The sequence below is a fragment of the Microcaecilia unicolor genome, chromosome 9 (genome assembly GCF_901765095.1).
Source record: "Microcaecilia unicolor chromosome 9, aMicUni1.1, whole genome shotgun sequence".
Taxonomy (NCBI): domain Eukaryota; kingdom Metazoa; phylum Chordata; class Amphibia; order Gymnophiona; family Siphonopidae; genus Microcaecilia; species Microcaecilia unicolor.
In genome coordinates this window covers 22,271,955-22,285,930 of record NC_044039.1, presented here as the reverse complement: position 1 = coordinate 22,285,930, position 13,976 = coordinate 22,271,955, and the positions used below count along the sequence as shown (strand labels likewise).

Below are 13,976 nucleotides of genomic sequence, written 5' to 3'. Positions count from 1 at the left end.
TTTCCATGCTGATTTTTTTAGGCACCATATAAAGACCCTCCCCCATGGCTATATCACGCGATATAACTGACTAGCTGTGAATATTCAGCACTTGGCCGGCTAAGTTTGGCAGCCAATTTGAACCACCTAAATAGCAGGCCTACCTCTTAACTGGCCAGTATTGAATATTCACTTAGCCGGTTAAGTTTAAGCTGGCACCCCCACCCCCACCCCCCATGGATGTTCAATGCCAGTCATTGGAAACAGCCTGGCATTGAATATCCTGGCTCAGCACCAATCATGGCTGAATATCAGCCGGAAGGTAAATAAAAACAGAAACCATCATAACCCCCTCCCCCTCAAGAACTCAACATAAGAAAACCACACATGGGGTTAACACTATGGTTCTTCAGTGCAATGGTACTGAATATCAGTGACTGGCCAGCTGACCACAATTTAAGCGGGCAGAAGCTTCTCAGTGAACTCAGTAAGAGATTTTTTTTTAATGAAAGAGTGTCAGCACAATAAAAATGAGACCTGAACAAAACTAGCATCCTCCCTATTACTTCCCAGAGCAGTGTGTCCAGTATACCACCCCCCCCCCCCTCAGCTGGTAGCTTTAGTGGCTAAGTGCTCTGTATTGGCAGCTGCACCTTTAGCACAAGCATTACTACAAGATAATACTAATGTGACTAAATTATAGAAAATCACCTGAACCAGGTAGTATTTGGATAAATTGTGTCACATGACGGCAGAGAAATGTAGTGCAGGAGAGAACAATTTTCTTTTCCCAAAGTTACACATAAACTCTTCAATTCCTTGCGGCCCGGTGGCAGCGACAGCGTGGCCAGTGTGTCATTTTTATGGTATACTGGAATTCTGGAAGAGCAACATCAGATTAGAGCTAATCATTCAAAAGGGGTTATTTTAACACGGCTATTGCTTTTATTGTTCCTCTAATTCATCTCACTGTCACTGCAGCAAGTTCTGGTTTACTTCCCTTGCATGGTATTCTGGTATTTTCTTCATTTCAAGGTGCTCAGTAAGACTCATCATATCTAAACATTCATAAGTAAGCAAATAAATAAACAAATGTAATATATTTGTTAACAAAAACAAAAAAAACTTCACTTATCCAGTGCTCAGTATGATGTGTTTGAACCTGAGAGCACTTTTTGGGATAAAATTCATTACCCCCTGAAGTAGCGGCTGTGAAAGCTGGATAGATGCAGTGGTGCACCCAGGGAGGGGAGGAGGGAAGGGGGGAAGGGGGGAGGAGGGAAGGGGGGAAGGGGGGAGGAGGGAAGGGGGGAAGGGGGGAGGAGGGAAGGGGGGAGGGGGAGGGGGGGGAGGGATGGGGGGAGGGAGGAGGAGGGAAGGGGGAGGGGGGAGGAGGGAAGGGGGAGGGGGGAGGGAAGGGGGGAGGGAAGGGGGATGGGAGGAGGGGAGGGGGGAGAAGGATTAAAAGGGGGGAAAATGAGGAATGGAACATGGCAATTATACTGAACGCAAGATGAAGTAGGGCACTCTTTTGGTTATAGGTTGATATTGAATAGGGTGAGCACTGTTTTATAATTCATTATGTGAGTTTTGTTTAAAGTCAAGTTACTGAATGCTCTGTACCATCCCTTAATAAAGATATTAAAAAAAAAAAAAAGAAACAGTGGCCAATGTCGGGGTGATCTGAACAGACCTGAAAAGCTAAGTAAAATGCTATTTTTTTAGTCATAGAAACACATTAAAAAGTTTAAAATGATTGAAGAATTTAGGTGTGGAATTCATATGCAGCTAGAAGTGTAAAATTTTCATTCACCTACATGATTCCGAGGCTTTTTCCTCTAGATAGAAATGATAAATAAATAAAAAAAAGATTAAAGAGTGTAGTATTGAAATACTTTGTTCCACTTGAGCTTGGATGGTCTACAAGAATGCTGTACACCGGATAAATGAAGTTTTTTTTTTTGTCAAGTGTATGTATTTCAGTTATACATAAATTAATTACCTTTCAATTTCTGTCAAAGTTGCACCTCAGCATGAGTTCATACACAGTTTCATGTAAATGGTATAGAATGCTCTTTGAGCACTAGATGATTCTATAAGTATTTATATAGATAGAAAGATAGACATATATATATATATACACACGTACTACTACTACAAATCATTTCTACAGTGCTACCAGTCGTACGCAGCGCTTCACAATTGAACATGAATGAAAGACAGTCCCTGCCCAAAGAGCTTACAATCTAAATCAGGACAGACAGACAGGAAAAATAAGGGATAAGGGTAGGACAGACAGATAGGAAACATAGGGAAAAGGGGATTATTGAAGAGAGGAAGACAAGATAAAGGTTACGAGCAAGTGACAAGTTAGGAATCAAAAGCAGCATCAAACAGTTAGGCCTTTAGCCCGGATTTGAAGGCGGCCAGGGTTGGAGCTTGACGTAATGGCTCAGGAAGTCTATTCCAGGCATAAGGTGCTGCGAGATAAAAGGAACGGAGTCTGGAGTTAGCGATGGAGGAGAAGGGTGCAATTAGAAGAGATTTGCCTAGTGAACGGAGTTCCTGGGAAGGAGTGTAGGGAGAGATGAAGGTGGAGAGGTAGTGAGGGATATAATAATCCTGTTTGGCAAGTTGGAGAGCAGATTAAAAGGAGGTCAGCAAGAATTTGAAGTGTATGAAGTCAGCATGGGCACGAGATTTAAGCCAGAGGCGTTTAGCAGAGTGGGCACAAGAGCGTAGGTAGTGGATAGTAGGGGCCAACCAAGGCTGGGGTTTGGTACGTTTTACAGGACGAGACACGGGAGGAGCGAGAGTGTCCAGAGCAGATGACAGAATAGTATTATAGGAAGAGACAGCCTCATTGACGGACTTGGTTAATATAGTAATACAGAAAAGATTTGAGATACTGGAGGACAGGGTAGAAGGGTTAATAGCCTGTAGATTCCTAAATGTGTTGGTTAGAATAGGATGGGACTGAGGAGGAGGGTGTTTAAGTGTGAAAGTTAAAAGGTGATGGTCAGATAGGGGAAGAGTTGAGGCAAGGAAATTGGAAGGTGAGCAGTTGGAGAAGAGTACAAGATCAAGACAGTGGCCGTGTGTGTGTGTGTGTGTATATGACCAGAACTGAGAGAGAGAGAAGGGAAGACTGAACTGAACTAAGCACCGAGCCTGCACACTTTTCACCGCTGCTGCCGCTGTAACCCCGATGAGGTAAGATGATGACTTTTAAAATTCAGAGGGAGGGGGCCTGGAACTGGGAGGGAGGGGAGAGAGGGAGGAGGGGGGCCTTGGAACTTGGGAGGGAGGGAGGAGGGGGGGCCTTGGAACTCGGAGGGACCCTGGAACTCGGAGGGAGGGGGGACGACCCTGGAACTTGGAGGGGGCAGGGGGGATGACCCTGGAACTCGGAGGGGGCAAGGGGGACGACCCTGGAACTTGGAGGGGGGACCCTGGAACTCAGAGGGAGGGGGGATGAGGGATGGGGAGAGAGAGGGGGACGAGGGAAGGAGGAAGGGGGGACAGGGAGGGAGGGTGGGAGGGGGGAATGCACCACCTGTAAAAAAAAATTTCAGCACCCCCAATCATTTTGAAAAGTTGGCTCCTATGACAATGAGTTCAACTTAATTGGCTTAACAAGCCAATCAGCATTGTTAACAGCACTTAGCAGGCAATAATAAGCACTAATTGGCAATAATTAGAATTTATATACACAACTCCCTAAGCGTATTCTGTAACACACTGCACCTCAATTTTAATGCCTGCAGGCAAAAAGAGGCACGGTCATGGGCGGGGAAATGGGCGTTTTCAAACTTTATGCACATTGTTATAGAATATGGCCCTCTGCGCCTAAATCTACGCACTGGGATTTATGCCACATTTTTGCTGGTGTAAATGGAGGCACGTAGTTCTAGGTGCTAGAATATCAACTAAGTGTATTCTGTATACCACGCCTAAATCTAGGCGTCAGTTATAGAATATGCTTAGGTGGAAATGTTTTCCGCATGGATTTCTAGGCACCATGTATAGAATCTGGCCCTTAGCGCTATTCTATAAACCTTGCCTAACGTTAGGTGTGTTTTATAGAATATGCATAGTGCCCGTCCACACAACTAAAATTTAGGCACCCCCCTTTACACCAACTAAATCCTGGTATAATTGCCTGCTCCTAACTTATTTTTATTTATTTAATTTATTACATTTGTACCCCGCGCTTTCCCACACATTGGAGGCTCAATGCGGCTTACATAGTAAATACAATTACAATTACAATCACAAGTCTTTAAGGAGAATATTATAAGTTGTAGTAAACATAGTGAAAGTGGGGTTTTGAGGAAAAGTGAGTTGAGCAAGTCAGGGGGAACAAAGGAAGGGCAAGCAAAAGGAAAGAGATAGGGAGGGGTAAGGAGAGGGAGGATTTAGTGGAAAAGATAAAGGGCAAAGGATGGATAGGAAAAGATAAGGGCATAAGGAGATTGGGAAATATAGTCTGAGGGATAACAATCACCAGGACCAAGATTGGGAGGAAGAGTTTAGAGTTAACTAGGGTCCAGCGGATAAGCTGTCTTGAAGAGATGGGTCTTCAGTATTTTCCTGAAGGTTAAATGGTCATTAAATGGTCAACTTAGGCACTGATCGGACATATTCCATAACAATGCACATAAATGCTAGGAATGTCCATGACCCACTCATGCCCCTCCCATGGCCACACCCCTTTTGAGATCCAAACATTAGAATGTACATGCACCATTTGACAGAATATGCTTAGAAAGTTGCACACGTAAATTCTACTTAGTACCAATTAGTACCGATAATTGCTTGTTATTGGCCAATTATCGGTGCCGAGCTTATTATCAATGAAGTTGTGCATGCAATTTGGCCGCCAGATTTACAATCCAGGTCTTAAGGGGCTACCTTAGGGTGATCAAAATCCTGGTTTATTGGCAAAAGAAATCACAAATTATTCTCCAGTTGATTTTTTTTTTTTTTACAAACAATGTAAGGCCAACAGAAGCAAGCTACTGATGGAAGACCATTTGGGTTGCTACAGTGCGAGAGCTGGTCAAGAATGAACAGTATTTCCAATCCTATGAGCTTGCTTGTTGAATTGACTGGCTAAGACTGGTATCCATTATGACCCATGACATGCACAGAAAATGGAACTGATCTTGCAAGAATTAAAAGTATTCAAAGGTCAAGTTGGAAGTACTTAGACTTACTCAATTGGGCTACAGCTACTTGTTCCAATCAAGAACAGCTTTGAGAGCGCTGATAAATTTTGGCCTGTGACTGTCACTTTGCTTTTGCCTAACGTTGATATCCTCTGTGGTTCAACAGAATGGATGATGGCCTAGGTGAAACACAAAATATTGAAAGCACAGATTGTATGCATGGAGAATGTACGAGAATATGGTTACTTACTTTACAGAAAGGAATAGGGACCTAAAAATAATTGCCTGATGTAGTAGGTTTAGGCAGATTTATACTGCAGTATTTTTTTTTTTACATTTGTACCCTGCACTTTTTCCCACTCATGGCAGGCTCAATGCAGCCTACATGGGGCAATGGAGGGTTAAGTGACTTGCCAAGAGTCACAAGGAGCTGCCTGTGCCTGAAGTGGGAATCGAACTCAGTTCCTCAGGCACTAGCAACATTCCATGTAGAAGTCAGCCCTTGCAGATCACCAATGTGGCCGCGCAGGCTTCTGCTTCTGTGAGTCTGACGTGTCAGACTCACAGAAACAGAAACCTGCGCAGCCTTCTACATGGAATGTTGCTAGTGGAATAGCAACATTCCATGTAGAATCTCCAATAGTAGCAACATTCCATGTAGAATCTCCAATAGCATCTATTTTATTTTTGTTACATTTGTACCCCGCACTTTTTCCCACTCATGGCAGGCTCAATGCGGCAGGCAATGGAGGGTTAAGTGACTTGCCCAGAGTCACAAGGAGCTCTGATGCTTCATTCACAAAGAGAAAAGTGAGAAGGCAAAGAGCACCTGGAAACATAACATAGAGTATCAAACCATGATACTAAGGGGTCCTTTTCCTAAGGTGCGCTGAAAAAATGACCTGTGCTGGTGTAGATGTGTGTATTGGACGCACGCAGGTCCATTTTTTCAGCGCACCTGCAAAAAAGACCCTTTTTTGGGGGCCAAAAATGGACGTGCAGCAAAATAAAAATTGGTGGGTGTCCATTTTATTTATTTGTTGCATTTGTATCCCACATTTTCCCACCTATTTGCAGGCTCAATGTGGCTTACATAGTACCGTAATGGCGTTCGCCAGTTCCGGTGTGAACAAATACAGGTGTTAGGTTGGTAGAATAAGGTTCATGTTTGGTAGATGTATTGGGGAGCTTAGGGAGGAAGAGGGAAGTTGGGCCTGAGACCTTACCGCCACCCATTGACTTAGTGGTAAAGTCTCACGCATTAACCGGGCGGTAATCGTCAGCACGCGTACACTGCCGATTACCATCCATTTAGAGCAGTGTGCTGGAAAATTTCCACTGCGCATAGTGGACGTGTGTAAAAAATAAAATTACCACCTGGGCCATGCGGTAGCCGGGTGGTAGTTCAAAATTTATGTATTTATTTATTAGGATTTATTTACCGCCTTTTTGAAGGAATTCACTCAAGGTGGAGTACAGTAAGAATAGATCAAACGAGCAGGAGGCAATTACAGCAGTAAAAATATTCAAACAACAATACAAAGTATGGCACGGTATACTACTTGCAATGACAACACAATACGTACTAGAACATTATAATTGGTAGTGAAGGGTAAGGCAAAGTTGTTAACATATAGATGAGTAAGAAAGTAGAAAGAATTAGAAAGTAAGGTGATTGATTTGAAGAAAGTTGCACGTGAGGTCAGAGAGATGGTTAAATATTATCTCAGGTACGGTAGGAGTGAATAAACAAATCCTGCTGCAGTATGTGCAGCCCGAGTCAATCCTTGTGTGTGTGAGTGGGACAAACAATTTAGTTACTTCTTCCATTAAAGGCTTGGTTGAAGAGCCAAGCTTTCACCTGCTTCCTGAAGTAGAGAGAGTCTTGTGTTAAGCGGAGCCTTTCAGGCAATGCATACCAGAGTGTGGGGGCTACTCTGGAGAAGGCTCGCTTGCGGGTATCACATCATGTAATATCTTTTGGAGAGGGTGTAGTTAGCGAAAGTCCTTGGAGGACCTTAGTGTCCTTGGCGGTGTGTGGAGAATCATCCTATTCTTCACGTAGGAAGTGCGTACATGCCTACGTGGCTTAGTAAAAGGGCCCCTCAGTTATCCAATAGTAGTAGTATACATAAGGTAAGAATGCTGTCAACAGCAAATCTCAGGGCTTGATTGAGTGCAGTATAGCAATGTCAGCTGGTGTAAATTCTTGCGCCCAAAGTTAGGTGCAGATCCCAGCGCTATGCGCTATTCTATAAACGGCTCCCAACTTGGAGCACGGTTTATAGAACAGAACTCAGTGTGCATTTTTTTCGGCATCCAAATTTGAGTGCCTTTTACTGAATCTAGTCGATAACACTTACATTTAGGTGCTAAAGTTATAGAATGAGGGCATAGCCGCCGAGAGGTGGGGCAGGGGGGCCAAAATTCCCCGGGCCCGGGCCTCCAAGGGGGGCCCTGTGCTGCTGTTCCACCCGCTCTCAGTTGTCGACCGTCTGCCCCCTGCATTGAAATCGCAGTCTCACCTCCATGAAAGCAGCGCTGCAGGCAGCAGAACGCCTCCCTTCGGCTCTCCTTCCCTCCCTGTGTCCCGCCCTTGTCTGACGTAACTTCCGCGAGGGTGGGACACAAGGAGGGAAGGAGGGCCGAAGGGAGGCGTTCTGCTGCCTGCAGCGCTGCTTTCATAGAGGTGAGACTGCGATTTCAATGCAGGGGGCCAGAGCGGAGGCAGCGACCTCGGGGGGGGGGGGGGCGTGGAGGGGGGAGCAGTGGCTGCGGTGACCTCGGGGGGGGTGGAGGGGGAGCAGTGGCGACCTCGGGAGGGGGTGGAGGGGGGAGCGGCAGCGGCGACCTCGGGGGGGGGGGTGGCGAGGGAGGCAGGGGCGGGGCCCCGGGCCCAGCCCAGTCTCTCCGCATCCCTGAATGAGGTGGGGGGGGGGGTTAACTCCCAAATTTAGAGGTATAAAAATGGATGGCAACAGGGGTGGACTTAGAGCAGGCAAGAAAAGTTAGGAGCTTAGCACTGATTTTCAGCACTAGGCTCATAAACTGGGTTTACAAATCTAAGCAGATGAATTGCAGGCCTAAATTTATAAACATAACTTCAAGCTCCTAAATTAAGATTAATTTTCAGTTGAAAACAGGCTCCTAATTTTGGCTGAAAATAGGGCACAAATTTGTTTCAGTAGAAGGCAGGACAGACGAAGAATCTAGAGGGTGTCATAGCTGCATAATGTCATTAATGAAAAGTAAAACAGACCATCAATCAAAGAAAAAAAACCTGGTTTCCGATATGGTTCTTTTATTTCAGATGTTGCTACTGATACCAAATGCATACAATTTTACGAGAAAAGCGTCTGCCTTGAGCAAATGACTTCAACATGTTAACTGAGGAGGGATTTTTAAATTAAATTGTGCGCTAGCCATAAAAATCTAATCTGCCAACTTACCTTTAAGTCTTGTACAACAGATTTAGTTTCCCTTGGTGAAGCTGTAAAGGTCTCGGTCCGCTTACCAACTATTTCACAATACCCGGCCTAGAAAATGTAAAAAAGAGAAAGCATTTCCTATTTGCATATACACAGACTTTTACACTATTGACGAAAACCTCTTGGATTTTAGTACCTTATTCTTGTTCAGGCACCCCATAGCTTTGTGCCTGCCACTGTTGAATTGTGGCTTCTGGACACCTGCAGCCCTATTCCACATGGCCTGCCTCTTTATCTACTGTCATCAACTGTGTTACTATAAGGGAAACTCTATGCCTGCATACCTGCATTTACATGCGCTTTGCGTGGGTAAATATAGGATTAACTGGATATACACATGCATAGGGTTACCATATGTCCGGATTTACCCGGACATGTCCTCTTTTTGAGGGCATGTCCGGGCAACCGGGCAGGTTTTGCCAATCCTATAGGACGGCCCGCCCACCATCCTGCCCATTTGTCCAGAAATCCGGACAAACGGGCAGATTGCTAGCCTCCCCTCCCCTTACTTACTAGTGCCCTCTTCCGCCTTCGGGGCAGGAAAGAGCCCCCTCTTTCCTGCCTGGAGCACTGCCCTGCATGCATCCTTCCTGTTGGTGATCCTTGGCGCTGATTCAAAATGGCCGCCGAGAGTTGAAGTGACCTCGCGAGACTTCAACTCTCGGTGGCCATTTTGAATTAGCGCCGAGATCACCAACAGGAAGCATGCATGCAGGGCAGCGCTCCGGGCAAGAAAGAGGGGGCTCTTTCCTGCCCCGAAAAGATCACTAGACCACCAGGGCACTAGTAAGTAAGGGGAGGGGGGTGACGGTGAGGGGGGGGGGCGATGGGGTATGTGAGAGGGGGGAGGGGAAAATGTGACAGGGGGTGGAGTGAGGGTGTGAAAGGGGACGGGGCAGGGTGTGAAAGGGGGTGGGACGGGGTGTTCTCCTTTTTGGGGGACAAAATATGGTAACCCTACACATGCAAGCGTCCTAGGCACGATTCTATAAGGTTGCATGTTCAAGCATGTGTCCTGAGCCATCTTGATTATTATAATGTTTTATATGCTTCTATGTCTGTGAAGTTAAAAATCTAGATTACAGTTATTGCAGAACAAAGCAGGTCTTAAAAGAAGTGATAGCTCTACTGCTTGCAAAGAAACAGAAGAAACCAGTCTTCGCAAAAAAAACAACAATGAGCAAAACAGCGAAAATGACCAAAAAAAAAGAAAAAAAAAGAAAAAGGAAGGAAAAAAGAAAAAAAGAAGAAAAAATAAAAATATAACAAAAAAAAAAAATAAAACAATTAAAAAATTTTTTTTTAAATATAATATAGATGACACTTCTGATTAAAAACTTCAAGATATTTATTGGCAATTAAAAATGATACCAAAATAGGTAGAAAAGGACTTGACACAGCTGTGTTTCAGCTGTACAGTCCTGCGTCAGGAGTCTTCTCACCATATAGAGCAGTGGTGTACCAAGGGGGAGGCGGTGGGGGCAGTCTCCGCGAGAGCCGACTGTTTTTTTTTAATCCATGCAGCGATCGCCGATGCAGGCAGCGCCTCGCGTCTGCCCTGCATGAACTGAAAAGAGGAAATCGCTTTGCTGACGTTGGGCCTTCCCTCGCTTGTTGTCCCGCCCTCGAGGAAATAGGAAGTTACCTCAAAAGAGGGCGGGACAACAAGCGAGGGAAGGCCCGACGTCAGCAAAGCGATTTCCTCTTTTCAGTTCATGCAGGGCAGACGCGAGGCGCTGCCTGTATCACTGCACGGATTAAAAAAAAAAAAGCAGGGTGGTGGCTTTAGGGTGAAGAGGGCTCAGGCCTCTCGACGGAGGGGGGGCTCAGAGGGGAGAAGGGGATTGGTGAGGGTGCTCAGAGGGAAGAAGGGGATTGGGGAGGGTGGTCATAGGGGAGAAGGGGATTGGGGAGGGTGGGGGTGCTCATAGGGGAGAAGGGGATTGGGGAGGGTGCTTAGAGGGGAGAAGGGGATTGGGGAGCTCAGAGGGGAGAAGGGGATTGGGGAGGGTGAGGGTACTCAGAGGGAAGAAGGGGATTGGGGAGGGTGGGGGTGGTCATAGGGGAGAAGGGGATTGGGGAGGGGAAATGGGTCCATGCCTGGGGCAGGTGGGAGAATGGGTCTGGGGCTGAAAAGGGGGGGATGCAAGGCATGTGGTGGATGAAGGGGGCTGGAACTGGGGGCTGAAAAGGAGGGTATTTAGGATAAGGGGGCTAGTACTGGAACTGGGGCTGAAATGGGGCAGGGGCTGAAACTGGGGGCTTTAAAGGGGACAGGGAGAAAAGGGCTGGGGACTGGTGGGATAGTGGGGCTGAAAAGGGGGGCAGGTGGGAGGTGTGGGCTGGGGCTGGAACTAGGGGCAGGTGGAATAAGGGGGCTGAAAAGAGGGGGCAGAGAGAGAGGGGACAGACCCTGGATGGAAGAGGGGAGCGTGAGGGAGGGCAGACCTTGGATGGATGGGAGAGGGAGGGCAGACGGATTGAAGGGGCAGAGAGAAAGGGCAGATGGTGGGTGGAAGGGGGAGAGAGAAAGAGGGCAGACTGGGGTAAATGGTGGATGGAAGGGACAGAGATAGAGGGCAGATGTGGATGGAAGGGAGAGAGAGAGATGGCAGACTGGGGCAGATGGTGAATGGAAGGGGCAGAAATAGAGGGCAGATGTGGATGGAAGGAAGAGAGAGATGGCAGACTGGGGCAGACAGTGGATGGAAGGGGCAGGGAGAGAGGGCAGACACTGGATGGAAGAGGGGAGCGTGAGGGAGGGCAGACCTTGGATGGATGGGAGAGGGAGGGCAGACGGATTGAAGGGGCAGAGAGAAAGGGCAGATGGTGGGTGGAAGGGGGAGAGAGAAAGAGGGCAGACTGGGGTAAATGGTGGATGGAAGGGACAGAGATAGAGGGCAGATGTGGATGGAAGGAAGAGAGAGATGGCAGACTGGGGCAGACAGTGGATGGAAGGGGCAGAGAGAGAGGGCAGACACTGGATGGAAGGGACACTAGAGAGGGCAGACACTGGATGGCAGAGAGTGAGCGAAGACATGCTGGATGGAAGGAAGACAGTGAAAAGAAGATGAGGAAAGCAGAAACCAGAGACAACAAACTGTAAATATATATTTTAATTATTTTGCTTTAGGATATAGTATTGTAGCTGTGTTAATAAATGTTTATAAGTAGAACATGTAAATAAGGTCATCTTTTTATTGGACTAATTTTAATACATTTTGACTTAACTTTCAGAGAACAAAACCCCCTTCCTCAGGTCAGGATAGGATAATGTAACAGCACTATACTGTATTGACCTGAGGAAGGAGATTTTGGTCTCTGAAAGCTAAATGTATTAGTCCAATAAAATGATATTATTTGTTTTATTTCTATTTGTTAATTTGTAAAGTGGTGATTGGTATTTGTTAGTTTTTTCAAATTTACATCTGCTGTCTTTATATTTTGCACAGTACTAGGGGAAGTTTTCTGTTTCTATGGTGTTGCATTGTATGCAGAGTCTGGCATCTTGGGGGTTCAGTTTAATTTTTGTCTAAATAGAAAGTTTAAATATTACTACTTATTCTATAGTGGATTAGGGTGTATCTGTGTTTGTGAAAAAGACATGGCTTTCAGTTGGCATTGACTGTGCAGGATCGACGATCTGTATTATTCTGTCTGGTTTCGTTTTACAATAGGTGAATTGATGTTCTAGTGCTCACTGTAGTGTTTAAGATGCTTTCCTTTTCCTTGTGTGACTCGTAGAAATGACTGCTTATGGTATGGTAGAATTGCTCTATAGGTCCTGAGTGTTTTGTATTCTCTGCATGCCTAGTACTGGATTTGGGGGGGGGGGGGGGGGTTAAAAAATGACCGGCCCCGGGTGTCAACTACCCTAGGTACGCCACTGATATAGAGTCTCGTTCTTTATTTATACATGGGATGATTTTTGTATTGATATGTAGTAAATGTTATGACTGAACTGTTTCTAAACCGTCTGTGTGAACAACTCTCCGGTTGTCTTTTCTACGATCTTGTGCTGCTAAAATTAACTCGAATCAGTACAGAATGGAGTTGCTGTGATAAGCGTCTCGCATCTATGTTTTCATGTTTCATTTTTTCTTCTTTTTTTCCTTTTTTTAATTTTTTTTGGTCATTTTCACTGTTTTGCTCATAGCTCTACTGCCGTCTTGACATCTTTGCACTGACTTTCTAGTCACAGTAGAGTCCTATTTAAGATAAGTTGATTTCTTTTCTAAATGTTTGATGGTTTGTCTCCTACCTTTTAAACTTAATTTCTTTCCCTCAGGCTCATGGTTTATTTCAAGTTAGGGATCCATTATGATTGTTAATGCCATCTTTTTTAGGTGTTAAATATAAGAACATTTTAGAAATGTCCTTTTGGTATTTGGCTCCTCGGTTTTGGCATAGTCTTCCTACTGAACGTCAAAGTTCTTTTAGTTATTTGCAGTTTCATTGGAATCTTAAGACTTACTTATTTAAGCGTTTTCTTTCTAAACTGATCCACTTTTTAATTTTTTACATTTTGTTACCCGCTTTGAACCATTGATAGTGGGAGGTGGCGTGATACGAGAGATACATTACATTACACTACATGTTAGTGATATAGGACTAAATTCTATAAATGATGCCAAAACTATCGACATAAAAGAAATAGTACTTAGTGTTATTCTATTAACGGTGCTTAAATGTAAGCGCCGTTTAGGCGTGACCATTTTCACCAGCGAAACTTTAGTGTAAATCCCCGCACCTAAATTAGACATAGATCCCTATTATTCTATAATAACACCCCCGATCCGTCCATGACCCTCCCATGGCCACACACCCTTTTTGGACCCATACCTAAATTTACATGTGTAAATTTTAATTAAATCCAATTAGCACCAGTAATTGCTTGTTAAGAATTCATTTAAAGCATGTGCACAAATTTGCATACGCAATTTTTAGCGACTTTTATAGATTGTGGGAATAATGCACAAGTGCAAGGGGACATACGTGTGGGCGGAACTTGAGTGGGATGTGGGTGTGTCTTTCCATTTCATGGGCAGCATATAGCATACTGTATGTTACGTGCAGTGCTTGCTGTATTTAGATGGTCATTTATGCCTACCATTGACCTGGTGCAAATGGGCATAACTACATTTAGGTGTACCGATGTGGGTTTACGTTAATATCCTGCAGTGTGTTTTTACTAGCAAAAAAGGGGCCGGTACTCAAATGCCAGGCTACCCTTCAGGGGTGAGGTGATCAATGATGGACCCATCCCACAATAGCCAGGTCCCTTGCAACCAGCCACAGAATTGGTAGTAGAGCCTGAGCTCTTTCATTAAAACTTGGG

At 45.1% G+C, this 13,976-nt stretch overlaps 1 protein-coding gene across 1 annotated transcript in view; it reads right to left on the bottom strand.

Annotated features, from left to right (window-relative positions):
* PLXNC1 (plexin C1) overlaps positions 1-13,976 on the bottom strand; it is a gene marked incomplete in the record, with an annotated part of 120,265 nt that overhangs the window by 60,204 nt on the left and 46,085 nt on the right. The window contains 3 exon segments of the mRNA XM_030214674.1: positions 691-858; positions 5,199-5,329; positions 8,600-8,683. Of these exon segments, the coding sequence (XP_030070534.1) occupies positions 691-858; positions 5,199-5,329; positions 8,600-8,683 (383 nt within the window).